The sequence below is a fragment of the Cibotium barometz genome, chromosome 16, assembly GCF_041138505.1.
Source record: "Cibotium barometz isolate CiBa-2024 chromosome 16, ASM4113850v1, whole genome shotgun sequence".
NCBI classification, from domain to species: domain Eukaryota; kingdom Viridiplantae; phylum Streptophyta; class Polypodiopsida; order Cyatheales; family Cibotiaceae; genus Cibotium; species Cibotium barometz.
The window spans coordinates 48,742,632-48,759,707 of NC_141061.1; the positions used below are offsets into that span (position 1 = coordinate 48,742,632).

Genomic DNA, 17,076 nt, shown 5'->3' on the forward strand with positions numbered 1-17,076 from the left:
GGAATTGATGTGTGTCCCAACGACATTCCCGACGATGTCATTCAGAAATTGGGTGAAGATCCAAGTGTTGTTCGTGCCAGAAAGAGAGCCCGAGTTCAGGTTCAAGGTACGGCACCTTCCATCATAGATTCCTCCCAGACTTCACCACAACGGGATGTTCCTGCATCATCAGTTGCCGGTTCTTCTCGAGCTCCAGCCTCTTCTCATCAACATAGCGGTGGTGCACATCCATCTTTCACCACAAGCCCTCCACCTCCAAATGTGCCAAGCAATGTGTCCTTTGACCATGCTCGCAAGCCGGCTTTTCTACACATGCTTAGTGCGGTGGCGGATGCGGGGCCCGAATTCAAGCCTCCATCATATGAGATTCTTTGCACCAAAGAATTGAAGGCAAAGGTCATGGACATTGAGAAGGAGCTAGCACCAGTACGGGCAGCGTGGGCAAGATATGGGTGTACTATTATGTGTGACGGGTGGTCGGACACCAAACGCCGCCCTCTCTTAAATATCCTTGTCTCTTGTTGTCTTGGCACCATGTTCTTGACTACCATAGATGGCTCCGGGGAGGCACATACAACTGAATTTATCTATGGGCATCTAAAGGCAGCAATAGAACAAGTGGGAAGCGAGAATGTGGTTGCGGTAGTCACAGATAATGCATCCAATTGCAAGGCTGCCGGCACACTAGTGGAGAGAGACTATCCACAAATCAGTTTGTGTTTCGCATTCGATTGATCTTCTAATTGAAGATGTGGGAGCCATACCATGGGTGGCGGATGTGGTGAAGAAGGCAGAGTTTATGGTAAACTATGTGACAAGAAAGCAACGAGCTCTTGGTATCTATCGGGCAAATTGTGAGACGGAGCTCGCAAAGCCTTCAAGTACCTGCTTTGCCTACCTCTTCATTGTCCTCAAAAAATTGGTAAAATGTCGACGTGGTTCGCGGCGTATGATTACGGATGACAGATGGATTTCATGGGATGGTAGCCGCACCGAAAAGGGTAAAAGATTTGAGGATCTCATCTATGAGGCAGTCTTTTGGCATGATGCGGAGTGCATTGTAGCATTCATGGAGCCATTGATCGCAGCACTACGTCTTAGCGACTCGGAGGGATGCACCATGGGCCTCATCTACGAGTTCATGGAGAAGGTGGGCGCGGCCTTCAATGCAAGCAACCTCTTTGATGATGATAGGTATGTTACTTGCAAGTTGTAGGACGTAAGTCGTTCTTTGCTTTTGACTCTTGAGTCTTTTTTCTTATAATGTATTCTAGATTCTAATTTATTGTCTTTTGTTCTAAACTTCTATGTCAATAGGATGGATGAAATCAAGGAGATATGGCAAACACAATGGGATTGGTTTCATCGTCCAATTCATGCTGTTAGCCACATCTTGCCTCCACTGTGGAGACAAGATGCTCAGAGACATGATCGCGAGCTAAATGTGGGATGGAGAGAGTACACCACCAAAGTGGAGAGAGACCTAGAAACGCAAGATCTTCTCGAGATCCAGCTTCTTCGGTTTCGCGACATGCATGATGTTGATTTTGGCTCACCACGAGCTAGTCTTCGAGATGCCCAGCTTAAACTTGTCAGTTGGTGGGAGAAGTATGGTGGTGACTGTGCCGAGCTACAGCGCATTGCTATGAAGGTTCTCTCACAAGATTGCTCCTCCGGCGCTTGTGAGAGAAATTGGAGCTTGTTTGCGGCCATACACACAAAGAAAAGAAATTGCTTGTTGCCTGCACAATTAAAGCGTCTTGTCTTTGTCAATTCCAATCTGAAGCTTCTTCGAAAGAGGGAAAAAATGAAAGCAATCAATGAGATCAATCCCGACACTTTCAAGGTTGAGATTCGCATGGAGGAGCTAGTGCACCCTCGTGACGAAGAAGATGAAGTGTGGGCTTTCCTTGCAGCAGAGAGAGCCTCTTTTGCACATGAGACTCGCACGAGGACCGGCACCATAGGCAGGGCCAGAGGCAGGGATAGAGGCAGAGGCAGAGCCAGGGGCAGGGGCCTTGAGACAGAGGCAGGGGCAGAGGCAGAGCCCGAGCCAAAGAGAGAGGCCTGCATTAGTGATTGGAGTGTTAGTGAGGAGGATGAGCATGACCATGACCATGGTGGGGATGATTCTAGCTCAGAGTCTGAGTCTTGACTCTGATGAATGACTCATGAGTCACATTTTGTTACGCCAGAGCGTTAATGCCACTTTTGGAATCAATGGTGCGGGGACCTTGGCTGATGATGGCTCTTTGAACTGCTACTGAATGGCCCCTCACTGAATCATTTAAAGGGCCAATAGTCCCACTGGTACGTGGCTGTTCACATGGTTGGAGGGTAGTACTATCAACACTCCTGTTTTGGACATCATCAACACCCTCTTTTGGACATAAGCATGGTGCTTTAAGTCGCATCTGGGGTGCATTTTCATGTAGACATGTAACTTTCTCAATCATGTGTATATGGTTTTGTTGATTGTATGGTTGTGCATAAAGCTAGAGTAGAACATTTGTGTATTGAGAAGTCTTAGGAGCCAAGAAGGTGGAGGGTGTGACCCACTCTTGGTGCATTAGAATAAGAGCCAAGGGGACAGAGGGTTAGACCCGCCCTTCATGCTGTAGGGAGAAGATGGCTTGGTAACACGATTACTCAAGCATGACTCCAACGTCTCTTGCTCACATGGTTGATAATGGCTATTTTTTATTCTTGGATTGTGGTGGTTCATGGTTATACACATGTATGGGAGGTTATGTGCTAGTATTCATGTTTGTTCACTGGGACAATGAACTCTTGACACCCGGGGCACATGTAGAGGGGTCAGATGCCCACTGTAATGGAGTGGTTGTGTGTTAGCAGGTTGTAGTATGAAAGCCGGTTGTAGTGTGTGTGAGTTATCCCATATGCAAGGGATTGTAATCCCTATGGGCTTTTTGTGTAAAAGGGGACTCTTCCACTCATCGAGGGAATGCAACGGAGTGGTTGTCTGTTAGCAGGTTGTAGTGTGAAAGCCAGTTGTAGTGTGTGTGAGTTATGCCTATGGGCTTTTTGTGTAAAAGGGGCCTCTCCCACTCATTGAGGGAATGCAGTAGTCCAGTTCATGTGTTCACTCTTTGCTTGATTTAGTCGTTGGCATTCAGTTCAGCTACAATTCACAAAGCAGCAGTAAATCCTCTGATGTTGTGCTCTAGCCTCCTCGATGATGGCATGGAGGGTGAAGATGTGGTCAAGGGTAGAGTAGCTCCTCTGAAAGCGTGCATGTCCTGTGGCTCTGCATCCCTCTCTCTGTGCAAATGAATTGAGCTTTGCCTCTAGCACTGATCCATAGAGTTTGGCCAATGTGTGGCCATCATGATTGTCTTGTAATTATTAGGATCAAGTGGATCTTTGGCTTTGGGGATGGGGCTGATGGTGTTAGCGGACCAAGAGATTGTAAATGCTTCACAATAGGGCTCTATTGAACATGTAGGCTAGTAGGGGTGCCAGGGTATCATTGACATGTGAGATGTACTCGTCGATAGTGACTCCCTCGTGATCTGGGACCCGCCCATTACGTAGTCTTAGGATGGCCTTGAGGACCATGCCCTTTGTGAAGGAGGTTGAGTTAGTGGGGCGGGGATCTGGTGGTGGGGGTAGAGAGAAGAGAAGAGAAGAGAAGAGAAGAGAAGCGAAGCGAAGCGTCTACTAAAGACCCTATGGGCCTGTGAGACCAAAGTGATACAATAATGTCCATGGCATATCTCATCATGGAATGGAAAATAAAACAGAAAGAAAACATAAACATAGCTATCTCACTTAGGTGATACAAAATTGTCCATGGAAACTAATCATGGAAATACTAAGAACATAGAAACATGAGAGCAGCATCAGCTCCGAGTAGATGGTATACCACTCTCCAAAATATCAAGCAAATGAGTATGGCCGAGAGGTCTCTCTCAGCTGTGTCACGTGGAAAGGTAACTCGATGGCGGTGGAGCATGTCCTGAATCTGGAGCTGATGAGGTGACCGTGGTCGAAGGGGGGGCCGGGGGCGTCGGGCATGCTAGAGTGCGGAGGCTCGGTCCGAGGTGACTCCTCTCAGGCGAGGTAGGTCTGGAGCAACTCGTGGAGGGTCCACAAGATCCACTATATCGGTGTCCTCCATCTCCTGGGTCCGGAAGAAACTGGTGATGGTTGGTTGGCAAGGGAGGGGGCGGGGTGGCTGGGGCCGCTCTCTCAAGAAGGTGTCGCTGTGTCTGTGGAGCTCAAGCAGGAAGAGGCCTAGGCAATGCTGGTCCTGGAAGTCAATGATCCTTGAGAGTGGACCAAATTTCTCACGAAATAGATAGTGAAACCTCCCACGGATCTCATAGTATACTGGGCAGCGGCATATGTAATACTCCTCCGTCTCAACCTCTATGTGGCATAATCGGCAGATCCTCTCCTCTCTGGGTCTCCGTATGAGCTTCCCGGCTCTGAAGATGCGCTCAGCTCTACCTGACTCCACTCTGAGGCGATGGGATGAAACCCGTATCTGGCCAATCGCAATCCACATGGCATGGGACATGTGAACACTCAAGTAGCCCTATGTCAGGTACGAAAAGTTTGATTCGGTACAGTACGTTTAAATACGGTCCCAGAACACGGCTAAATTTTGAAAATAAAAGTACGGTGGAGGTACGGTCCATTAAAAAATACTTAAAAATATAAATATAGATGCAAAACTTAAAGAAGTTACAAGTTACAAGTTACAACTTAACAAAACATAAAAATTTAGAATGTTGCAACTTGCATAGAAAATGAAAGTAGACAAATGTACATGTGACATGTCAAAGAGTCATGAATATATATAAAGCTGCAAAAGTCGGCATGCCGCATGGGCAAGTACAAAAATGTGACTACAAAAATGCAAAAAGCCCATAGAGGACTATAGAGGCTAAAAGCCTATGTCACCATCAATGTCAGGAGTCAGGACTTCGAGCTATTGCTAGGCTCTTCAATATTCTCAGTAGAGGAGGACACCTCAGAGCTCCCACCAAAATCCCCATCGCTAAGAACGTTGCCTTCATCATCATATTCGGGCTCCCTAATATCACCATGAACTGCCGAAGAAGACTTTGCAATGGGAGAGCCTAGAGGCTTGAAAGTTGGAGGAAGAGGGAGAGCCTTGAGGGGGAGGCTTGAGCCTTGAACCTTGAGGAAGAGGGAGAGAGCCTAGAGGGGACTCAAGGGAGAGGATAGACTTGAGCAATGAGCACTTGTGAGGGGAGGGTTGAGCAATGAGAACTTGTGAGGATGGGGTTGGGAGAGGGCCTATTATATAGATAATAGGGAGAGCCTAGAGGCTCAAGGCTCAATAGTCAAGCCTCAAGCAAAGGCAAGTTGGCAACCAAAGGGCCCATCAAATGGCTCTCCAAATGGCGAACAAAACGGACATAAAACGGCGAAAAAAACGGGCAGAAAAAAAAGGCCCAAAAAAACGGTTAGTACCGTACCCGGATCGTACTGTACCATACCCGGATCGTACCGTATTGTATCAAACCGAATGGAGGCGGCGGTGCGCGAACCGGGTGCAACTATGGCTGAGTCTGAGAGGAGGAGGATGTCATTTGCATAAAGTAGTATGGGGATCGATATGCCTGCCAGTGTGGGACGAGCTCCGTCTAATCTGTCAATGAAGCGAGCGAGAGAGAGAGAGAGAGAGAGAGAGAGAGAGAGAGAGAGAGAGAGAGAGAGAGAGAGAGAGAGAGAGAGAGAGAGAGAGAGAGAGAGAGAGAGAGAGAAATGAAATGAAATGAAATGTTATATTAACGTCTTCAAAAGGCCAAAGTGACCTATGAGACCAAAGTTACAACCATGTGACATCTGATACACTGTTTGGAAAAGAAAAGAAAGAACTGAAGGTAAGTATCTAGCCCTATAATACATCAGTAGGGAGCATCCGGAAGTAGCAACTAGGGAGAGTGGGAAGCTAATGCTACTAGTCAAAATGGGGTACATGAGTACATGGATACATGAATATGGGGGAGTACAAAAGTGACAGTGAGTACAACAGTACATGGCTGGAGTGGTAATCATCCTAGGAGCTCTAGCATGGGTCTCTGCCGGATGGCGTGGATATCTGCCATAGTGAGATGTTTGGTCAGACGAGCCTGATGCCTTGCAATGATGCTCTGAATCCTCCGGTGTAGTCACCGTCTCCGATGTGAGGATCCGCGAGTCCTCGGGCGTCTGGATCTGCCCAACTGGATAGCTCTCTCAACTAGAGTCCCACGGGGTGCCCACTGCTGGGCTGTCGGCTGTGTCCCCTCCCGAGTGGTCCCTCTAAAGAAGTTAGTAATTTGTCTCTGTGTGGACTCCCTGTCGGTCGGTGGTCTGCTCCTGATAATGGACCCTCTGAGCCTGCGGATCTTGAGGAGATAAAAACCAAGCATCGCTGATCACAATAGTCCATGAATCTAGCCAGTGGTCCAAATCCCTCTTTGAAAAGGCAATGGTAGTGCCCTCGAATCTCATAATATGCTGTGCGGTGATAGATGTAGTGCTCCTCCGTCTCTGGCTCTATCCAACAAATCTGACAAATCCTGTCCCTTGGAGGTATGCCTCTAAATCTGCCTGTCTCTATCTCTAACTGATGTGAAGAGGTGTGGATCGGCCCAATGGTGCACCGAGACAGATGGGTATCCATGTAGCTCGGTCTAAGTATAAAGCCATCCTCAGTGGTGCGGAGAAGGAGGTCTCTATAGAAAGCCATCTTTGTCCCCAACTCCTGTGAGGGCTCTAGCCATGTCCTCCTAGTGTCCAACTGAATGAGGTCCTGTCTGATGACTCTACTAATCTCAAAATGTGTCAAGGTGAGAGAGGGTGCCTCCAAAGAGTACTGGGAAGGGTGGAAGTCTGTCTGAATTGAACCCATGGAGCAGCTCAAACCAGGATGCTATCTGCGCATACCAACATGAAGTGTCTCCCTCCATGGCTAGCTGATGAGAGGACTCTAAAGCAAGTCGTGCATACCGGTGTCGGGGAAGCTCCCAAGTGCTATGAATGAAGGACACTGATCTGGCAAGAGCCTCGACTACGATCGGTGGTGCTCCCAAATCACAGTTCCCAAGCGTAAAAACTGTTCGAGGAGTACTGACTAATATACAAGGTAGAGCATCATGGTCAAAACTATTGTGTGCAACCTTCTTTGAGGGGACCAGAATTTATGCTCTCATCCGCTTAATAGCTTATGCAATGCATGTATGGCAAGCTTGGGGAAATGGGAACCCCTTTTGAGGTGGATCTTCATGGAGGCAGATATCAGGAAGCCTTCTTCCCCATCCTTGGCTTCTATCCTGAAAGCATGTTGTAGGCTCAGATTTGGTTTGAGACACTGAGAATGAGATACAGGGGACACCGATATGGGTTTCCCATTGGGGGCTAGTGGATATATGCAATGGTTCAGGTGTATACATGGTAGTATCTGTGTTATTCATGAAAATATAGATGCACCTGTCAAGTGGTGTTGTTGATAACTCCAAAATAGTGAATCAATCAATGAGAAATGAACTCAATAGCAATAATTTTATTGAAGTGTGATGGTTAGTTCTGTTTATCCTGTTCTTTTTCATGCTACATGATCAAGCTCATTTGAAGCTCAAAGTGCATTGCTGTCTTCATGTTTTTTGGCTTTGATGATATTTTTTTGTGTGGATATACCCCTAATATGCATCTCAACTTATTGGGCAGATAGATTCTCAATCTGTGGAAATAGAAAGACTTTTTAGTGAGAATGATAGCCTTGCAGCATGCCTGAGAGAAGCCTCAGCATTAACTGGTCAGTGGGAGCATCAGGTAGGTCTTGCTTGCTATTCTGGTCATCGTGCATCATAAATTGTGTAGAAAAAAACCATGTTTTTTCCTAAATGGTGTGCAAATAAAGCTGGTTTGTGCCATCACTTTCAAGATCAATAAAACATGGAAAGCAGATATACTTCAAGCTGTCTTTAGCTTTTTAGTTCACTATTAATACATACTGGTACTTGTCAACAGTATTCAGCTCCATTTTCTTTATGAATAGGTTGCTAAGGTCAGGCTTGTTTAGTGTGTTGGTTGTCTAGAGTCACGGTAGAATGGCACAACCATTGTCAAGACTCAAAACGCGACGAGGTTTGTAATAGAGACAGACTATTGAGGCAGCAGCCGGACAGGCGGGATGCCGCACATACATCTATTACTGACTTTTTGGCCCTCAGCCCAGTTAGTCCCGACTGACTCTCAGCCCACTTGAGATCTCCCAGGATAGATTGACCAGGCCAGGGCTAGATGCCCCCCACCAATTGAGCATCTCATGCACTCGGGGGGGTCCACTGACAGAGAGCACAAATCCTCCAAAGAGCCAAACATCCCTGGTCCCGGAGACCCAGACCCTCTATCCAACAACTCTAGGTTCGGGACTTGCTTTAGTGACGAAGAGAGGCACTCCCACAGGTAGTGGACATCGAGGTCAGTTAATCCGTCCATGACGAGGATGTCGCATTAGAGTTCCAACACATAAAGCTCTTCTGTTGCCCACTATATTGTACTTAAAGGCATACGTAGTAGTACGTAGGTCCTGTGTTTTTCTTTCGGCAGCTAGTCTTTGTTTTTTCATGTTGACTCGCGAGGATCGATCACATGTAACATCTTTTCGGTCTCATAGATCTTTGGTAGACCTTTCTTTTTTTTCTTTCTTTCTACAGCTCATTCATGTAGACCTCTGATGCAAACAATGGTTTTGGGAGGTTCTTTCTACTTCGTGTCTTTGATCAAAGACTACAGTAGGAAGATTTGGGCTAATTCCTCAAGGAAAATCACAGGCTTTTGGAAAGTGTAAAGAATGGCTTGCAATGGTCGAAGCAAAAACAAGCACGAGGGTGAACAAGCTAAGGACAGATTAGGGTTCCGAGTTCACATCGAAGGCATTTCATGCTTTTTGCAAGGAGCATGGGATTCAGCGACAATTTACCACCACAGCTCATACTTCATAGCAAAATGGAGTTGCCGAGCTAAAAGTTGGATAGTTATGGAGATGGTTTACAAAGGGAAGAGTCTTTTAAATTCATATTGGGCCCAAAGTCACAAGAAACGTTTTGTTTATTTCATACATGGTTTGTTTCATGTCATTTCCCCCCTTCCACCAGGTCGTAAGTAGTCGGTAGTCTGAGAAGTGGAATCAGATGAGGAGGAAGAGCCTATAGTGCCATGAAGGACAAGTTATTCTCTTAGTACTTGCAACTTCTGGATACTGCCATTGAGGAGACTGCACCTAATGTTGGAAACTCTAGAAGATTAGAGAAGCAAATTAGGGCCCAATGCTTACTGTGTAGAAGTCAACTTCCTTTCATTGGGCATAGGACAATCCCTATTGGATGACAGCCATGCAATTAAGAGTATGACTCTATTCTTTGCAACTGTACTTGGGATTGGTTGCCTTAATGCAAGGTTCTCGGCACCGAGTGGGTTGCATGGTTAAGTACAGATCTGCAATGGCATCTTACAGAAGTACAAGGCCCGGCTTGTGGCCAAAGGTTTTGCACAAGTGGAAGATTTTGATTTTCAGAAAACCTTTGTTCCCACAACTTGCATGACTACTATTTGTATGATTTTGGCACTAGCAGTCGAGAAAAAGAAGTTGGTGTACTAGATGGATGTAAAATCAGCCTTCTTGAATGGTGTCCTTGAGGAGGAGATATATGTGTAGTAGACCCCAAGGTTTGTTGTCTCCAACTCAGGAGGCAAAGTGAATATGGCCTAAAACAGGCTTCCCAAGCTTGGTACGAGCAGATTGATTCTTTTTTATGGTATTGGTCACATTCAAAGCCCCTTAGATGCAAACTTGTATGTTTTTCTTTAAGATGTATGGTCATTGTCTTGTATGTGGATGATCTAATCATAACAGGTAGTTGTGAGGAGAAGATTGTTCAGACCAAGGAGATGCTTAGTCAAGAGTTTGAGATGACAGACCTTGGTCTCATGCATTACTGCTTGGGCAGTTTGATATTTGAGGGCCAGAGTCAGGAAAAGGTCTTCATCTCTCAACAAAATATACTATGGAGATACTGAATCAAGGTATCTGGCATGGCTGAGTGGAAGGCTGTTGTGACATCTATGGAGGTTGGGTCAAAGATTTATATAGGGGGTGCTTCACCATTGGTAGATGAGACCTTGTATAGGAGGCTTGTGGAGAGTCTTGTTTTCATATCTAGTACCAAGCGAACAACATCAGCTTTGCTGTTGGTGTCTTAAGCAAGTTCTTCAATCAGCTGCAAGAGAACCATTGGAAAGCAGGGATCTGCGTGCTACGCGTGTTCGTCATACGCTAGCTTATGGCATCACCTACACTACAAGAAAAACTCCTTGCGGTTTTTTGACTCAGACTGAGCTAGTAATTTCGACAAGAGACGCTCAGTGAGATGTTATTACTTTGCGCTTGGTTTAGGATGTATTTCTTGCATCAACAAGAAGCAGCCTACTGTGGCCCGCTCTTCGACAAAGGCTGAGTACAAGACTGAATGCTAAGCCTGTTGTGAGACATTGTGGCTCTAGTGGATCTTGGAGGATATGTGAGCAAAGCAATAGTAACCAATGGTGTTACATATTGATGACCAGAGGTTCATGGTCATTGCAAAGAATCCAGAATTCTTTAAAGTTTTCTAAGCATTAACTGTTGATGCACATCTCTCCCAGCCAGGCCACTCCATATATCCAGATGCACCCAAACGTTGCCCAACCTCATCTCTAATGAGGTCATTCCACATAATGTGCTGTCTATGAGCCTCATCCTTTGATCTAGGAATCCTTTGTCTCAAAAAAGGTCTCATGCTACTCTAGGCTGTGATAATGGTAGCTATAAGTGGAGAGGAAGGTGCCCTATACTCTGCCTCCGTAAAGATGAAACGTGAAGTGAGCATCCAATCTCCACCACCACGAGGTGTACAACCAGAAATATGAAACATAAAGAAATTCTTCCAAGGCTTAGTGCGTGGAAGGAATCCTCTCACCACTAACTTGCAATGCAATGCTTTGCACTGTGTATCTGGATCTACAATATTCAGCTCCCTTCTTGTCTGGGGCGTAGAACAGTCTCCCAAGCCACTCTAGCCCAGGTGTATCTGGATCTACAATATTCAGCTCCCCTTCTTGTCTGGGGCGTAGAACAGTCTCCCAAGCCACTCTAGCCCAGGTGTCTAGTGTACCATCCAAACCTGACCAAAGAAAGTTACGGACCAATCTTTGCCAATTGGCGAGTGTTGGATATTTTAGAGTCTAGTAAGTGTCTAGTGGTGTGTGAATACTCTAGGTGTGAACACCCTTTTATTAAGAGAACATAAGATAGGGCCTTGCACCTATTCCAAGGGGTGTAACCCATGGACATGTTAGGGGTGGAATATGTTATAACCATTGTCCTTTAGGATCTCTATTAAAGGATTTGGGTGGACCTTTGGTTTCATTCCAATTCGGTGGGGTGAAAACTAGCTAGAAGCTGTATGTTGTCTTTAGGCCGTTTGAGGACATGGGACATCCTAGAAATTGATCAGAAGTTGTATGCTTGTCCTAAAGTAGACGTGAGTATCTACTGGTTATGTGAGAGAACACAATCTTCGTTCGGTCTTAATGGGATTGGATAGGGTAGATCTTGTGGTTGGAGTATCGTACTCAATCCCATGGTAGATCTTGTGTTGTGGGTCTGCGCTAGGGTTGTTATGGTAGAGGTTGTTGCGCTTTGAGTCTTGATGTCCTATTCAGCTCTTGGATGAGAGTTGGATTGAGAGTAAGCAATCGGATCTTCGTAGCAGGGTCCATAAGAGGAGTCTTATACTAGCCTAGGTAAGAGGCAGTAGACTTGAGTAGATGCTATGGACACAGATGTCCAGATCCGGGGATTCACTTACATAGGCTTGTCTCCTTGTGCATTCACGAGGATGTGGATTGTGTCACCAATTTGGTCCCGTCACCAATCTTGAACAGTGTTTCACACACTGTCCGGAACCAAGGTGCGAACGGGGATTTTCCTGAAGGCTTATTTGGCATGTCTGTATTTGAAGGTGGATTACAAGACATGAGTTTACAGGATTTCACTGACTTATATGGTTTATAAGGATACTTATAAGTGGGTGGACTGTAAGCCCAAAAAGAGGCTGTTTTTGACTCACAAAAAGAGGAATTTTATGATATTTATGGAGAAGCTACCACGTTTAGCCGAAAAGCAAGCCTACACAGGATATAGAGGACAACTCTTTTAGAGGGGGAGGGGCTGAATCATGAAAAAGCGAGGAGGAAGGGGCTGTTCTTTGGGATGCGCACAGGAGGGGCTGTTTTTTCTCTTGAAGATCTGTGCATAGGCCGAATGCAGCAAAAAGGGGCTCTCTCTCTCTCTCTCTCATAGGTCATTATGGCCTTTTGAAGACGTTAATATAACATTTCATTTCATTTCATTTCTCTCTCTTCCCTTCTTTGCTGGTTGCTTACAGAACAGCTTCCTCTCTCTCTTCAGCTGACCATACAGTGGTACAGCAGCAGCAGCTTGTTCTCTCTCTTCTGCGAGTTCTGGCCGTACTGTAGCAGCAAGCCAACCTGCCTTGTTTCTCTCTTTACGGGCCAACTGCAGCAGCAACTCTCTCTCTTCCTTTACGTTGGTCATACACTGCAGGAGTGGGCTGAGTGCTGGCCGGCGGGACTCTCTCCTTGTGCTGTCTGTACGACAGCCGTACAGCAAGTACGGGAGCCCTCCTCTCTCTCTAGCACAGACCGTACAACAGGTTTTCTCCCTCCCTCTCTCCCTCTATCTCTCTCTCTCTCTCTCTCTCTCTCTTCGCTGGCCGTACAGGGGGACAATTTTCTCTCCCCTTGCTGGTCGTACAGGTGGACAGATTTGAGAGCTTTTCTCAGGTTGTTTCTTGGAGAAATATGGGGCAGTCTTGAGAGCTTTTATGGGACCGTCTTGGCACAGATTTCAGGGCTGGATTTGGCACTGTCCTGGGCTGTTGTTCGAGGCTGATGTGCACTGGTTTATGGTGCTGATTGGTGCCTAGTTCTTGAGCAAGTGTTTGTGGAGCTTTGTGGAAAATCCGGTGCAGGATTGCACCCGTACCTTGGTTTGGTTGTAATTCTTTATTCATTGGAATAAAGGAGTTCCTATGAGGGGCCGGCTGTTTCGGCTTAGTGCAGTGTTTTGATAGTGTTTATGGTTATTTCTGCTGTGTTTTCATATCTTTGTTTGGCATCTGAAGTGTCTATTTATTGCTTTGTGTCACCAACTGGTTTCATATTGAATAGGAGGGAAGTTTTTTATTGCTCTAGGTTAGGGATGTTGACTAACCCAGGTTAGGGTTAGGGGTGAGGGCTAGGGATGTTGACTAACCCAGGTTAGGGTTAGGGCTTAGTTGGGGTGAGGGAACTTGGAGGGTTCACACATGGGCTAAGGGCGACGCTTATAAATAAAGCAAGGGCCAATAATAACCAAGTTATGCTATATAAGTGACCTTGGGCACACTTATGAGTTATGGGTTATTGAGGTATCCACACGGTAGACAGGAGGGCTACCAGGGGCGTGCAAGACCTCATGGCCATGGAGCTGCAAGGTGGGTGGTTCGGCCTACTAGTATGGGACGCTAGGTTGGGGCTATTGGTACCAAGAAGGCTTGCGGCAATCAGACCTCATCTTGCTAGTGCCACTAGCCCATGTGTGAACCTTCCAGGTTTCGACGCCCCAACGAAGCCCTAATCCTAACCAGTGTTGCCAGGCGTTTCTGAAACAGCAGGTATGAAACGGGTTTCATACGTTAAACGTTTCATAAAAGGTAAGAAACGGGTACAAAAAGGTTTCATACAAAATAGAAAAAGCATGTATATTTTTAACTTGAAATATACAAAAGAAAAAACTGTTGACATAACTTATAAGAGACCACATTGAATTTATTTCAATAAAAACAAAATACATGTAAGATATGATGATATCACAAATCACGTGGGTGATCACTGCGAGTCCTCTTGGAGACAGTTTGACGTGCTTCAGGCTCTCCCAGATTGGGGATATCCTCAAGGGGGATACCTAGCTGCAAGGCCTTCCAAGCCTTGAGACTATCATAGATTTCTTGTGGCACATGCTTACATGGCCCGATGCTAAAACCCTTTGTTTGTGACAAATGCTTACATGGCCCGATGCCAAAACCATTTGTTTGTGACAAATGTGCCTTCAGCCTGGTGACACTGCCATGGTGCTTCTGAGCACAAAAGTTGTATTTCTACTTTCCGGAGCCCAAGTCACCATATCTAGACTCGAAGGTGACATTGTTCCAAAGAGAATCACCTGTTCAAGGCATCCTACAAGGCGGGGATAAATGCAGATTGTTGGCCCTGCAAGTACGACATAGAACATAAACTAATCTCATTATATGATTCATGATTTTAACTGTCGTCTTGGCCAACAATAGAGCAAGGGGAAGAGAAGGTAGATAGCCTTAGAAGTAAAGCCTCAATAGAGCAAGGTGGACCGTGGAAGATATGCCATAAATATTGATGGAAGAGAAAAAAGTGTGCTGCTTTGTGAGTTGTGCAGAGAAAACCAACATAAAGCAAAACATGACATTACCCCTTTGGAAGACCTCCACAAGGCCCAAGGACACCAAGGAGTAGGTGGGCTGACACGAGCGATGGCAGGCTGGCACACAAATCGGCGAAAAGTCACAGGCGGCCGCCACTGGGAAACGTGAACGAAAGTGCGCCGTACGAAACGATTCGTTTTTTAGGTTTCTAAAATATGCATGATGAAAAAAAACGCGTTTCGTACAGGACGAAACGTTTCGAAACGTTTCGTCCGTTTCGAACCTGTACGAAACGCGTTTCTATGCAACTGTGATCCTAACGTGGGTTAGTCCATGTCCCTAGCCCAAACCCTAGGCCTGTTAGGACGCAACATGTGGCTTCTCTTTGATGACCCAATGTGTGCGAGGCACCAACATGTCTTGGGTCCAAAATGCACTCCCAATGTGTGTGTGTGTGTGTGTGTGTGTGTGTGTGTGTGTGAGAGAGAGAGAGAGAGAGAGAGAGAGAGAGAGAGAGAGAGAGAGAGTAGACAAATCGGGAGAATATAGAGCTTGAGAGCTTGCTTGATCAACTATTAAAGTAGATGATACACCGTTTTTTTTTTGCTTACTATTTAGCCAGTGGGATAGGCAAATCTTTCCAACTTACGTCCCTCTCAGTTGTTGCAGGTGATCTTTCTCTTGTGTTCTTCTAGATTTAGAGTGAAAGACATACTCAGCATGTTATATTCAAGGAATAGGTATTCCATGGTCTTAAAGTGTCAAGACTCAATTATATATTTTACGAGTTCTTGAGGATGAGGATGACATGGTGGCACAATTAGAGAATTGATGGGGAGATCTTGGTGTTATAGACAAGTTCTTTCTTCTTTCTAAGCATGCAAGGCATCACATTTGTTTTGTAACAGCAAGCTTTTGGTGGATCACATTTAGTGTCTTTATATTGGGAGGCTAAAGGACGTAACAAAATGAAGGGCAGAAAGGAGTTTGTTAACATGTGAGGTGTAATTGTAGCCCTGCGTTTGAAGACAAAAGCAGTGCCTTATTCCTCTATCCATCGTCTGCATGCTGATCATATTTTGAAACTTGAGCATTGTTTAGTACAAGCGAGAGATGATCATATTTTGAAACTTGAGCATTGTTTTCTACAAGCGAGAGATGATCATATTTTGAAACTTGAGCATTGTTTAGTACAAGCGAGAGATGTGGCCCTGGATACCAAGTTCAGTACCAAAGTTGATTGTGATGTATCTCAGCAGAGTAATCAGAAACACTTGGATTTTGCAGGTACAAGATTGCTTACAACAGAATGCTAACCTGAGGGCAGAGTTGAATGATCTCCGTACAAAACAAGCGCAGAGAACTGATATTGTGCCCTTGAAGAGCATTGGAAGTTTGGCTGATGCTGAAAAGGAAAAGGAAAGCTCCAAGCTGCAGGTATTGTGGGTGGTTGCATTTTCTTCTGCTGTAAATTTTAGGCCCATAGTAATAACCTACAATCTTTGGCCATTTATTTATGCATGGTGAATATGATATTTATACATCGCTGCAAGAAAATGTTGTTTATGAAGCTACCATACAATGTTGGGAAAAAACTGTGTTTGCCTTGGTTCAGTACATGTGCATCTCTTTGGACTAAGCATGATACAGGTTTTAAAAGAATTCTGAAGATTGAGTCATAGGACCTTTAAATTAAAAAAAGAAGGTAAGCCTTTTTAAAATTTGTAGCTTTATTTCAGGTGGAATTAGGCAAGGCTAAAGGCCGTGCTGAAGCCATGAGTGCACAAGTCTTGCAGCTCTCAGTCGACTTAAATCGTGCAATGCAGCACATCAGTAGCTTGAACTGGCTGTAAGTACTATTTATGGCAGCATCCTTGTATTTTTGACTGCAGGTTACTTCATAAAATTACATGCAATGCCTTCTTTGCTGCGTGCAGTTACAAGCCAGTACTTGTAAATATTGAAAACAGACTCATGCAGCTCAAGCGACATGGCAACTATAATGAAGTGACACTTGCAGCATAGTTGAAGCTAAATTAGCTTTTGCATGGGCCCGAAAAGCTTCTGCAGGTGTAAACAAACACACACTTGGGGCTTGTCTAGTCGTGATCAAAATTCAGCAAAGCCCCTTGTAAAATATTTTTTTCGCCAACGACCATACTCTCTTATGATGACAGGGAGAAAGATGCTTTGTCTTGTCCATTGAGGGACATGAAAGATTGTCCACATTTACTGAATAAGAAAACAAATAGAGTATTCAAGGACATGCTTAGACGTTGGGACCTGAATTCTCTTCTCTATGATATTGATTTGATCATCCCTCATATCTACCATATAGGATCCAAATCTTGCTAGTGTGTTATTTTGCAGGAGTCCTTCCCTTATTCTGCTGAGAAAAGTGCATCTAACTTTATTGAGATGGGGATGTAAACATGAAATAGGTGGCCACCTTCTTTCCCTCACAGAACCTTACGCTTGCTCTCAACAGGCTTGCGCTTGTGATCATCAAGGCACTCTTTGATCTATTACCATG

The 17,076-nt window shown here is 45.3% G+C and overlaps 1 protein-coding gene across 5 annotated transcripts in view; it reads left to right on the forward strand.

The window, feature by feature from the left end:
- The window catches only part of LOC147630690 (myosin heavy chain-like protein), a 97,512-nt gene extending 80,645 nt beyond the window's left edge, over positions 1-16,867 (forward strand). For all 5 annotated transcript variants that reach the window (XM_086810644.1, XM_086810646.1, XM_086810645.1 and 2 more), the window contains 4 exons: positions 7,708-7,812; positions 15,831-15,980; positions 16,283-16,392; positions 16,481-16,867. In XM_086810644.1, the coding sequence (XP_086666770.1) occupies positions 7,708-7,812; positions 15,831-15,980; positions 16,283-16,392; positions 16,481-16,568 (453 nt within the window). In that variant the 3' untranslated portion in view covers positions 16,569-16,867. The remainder of the gene's footprint in view (positions 1-7,707; positions 7,813-15,830; positions 15,981-16,282; positions 16,393-16,480) is intronic.
- The last annotated feature ends 209 nt before the right edge of the window (positions 16,868-17,076 follow it).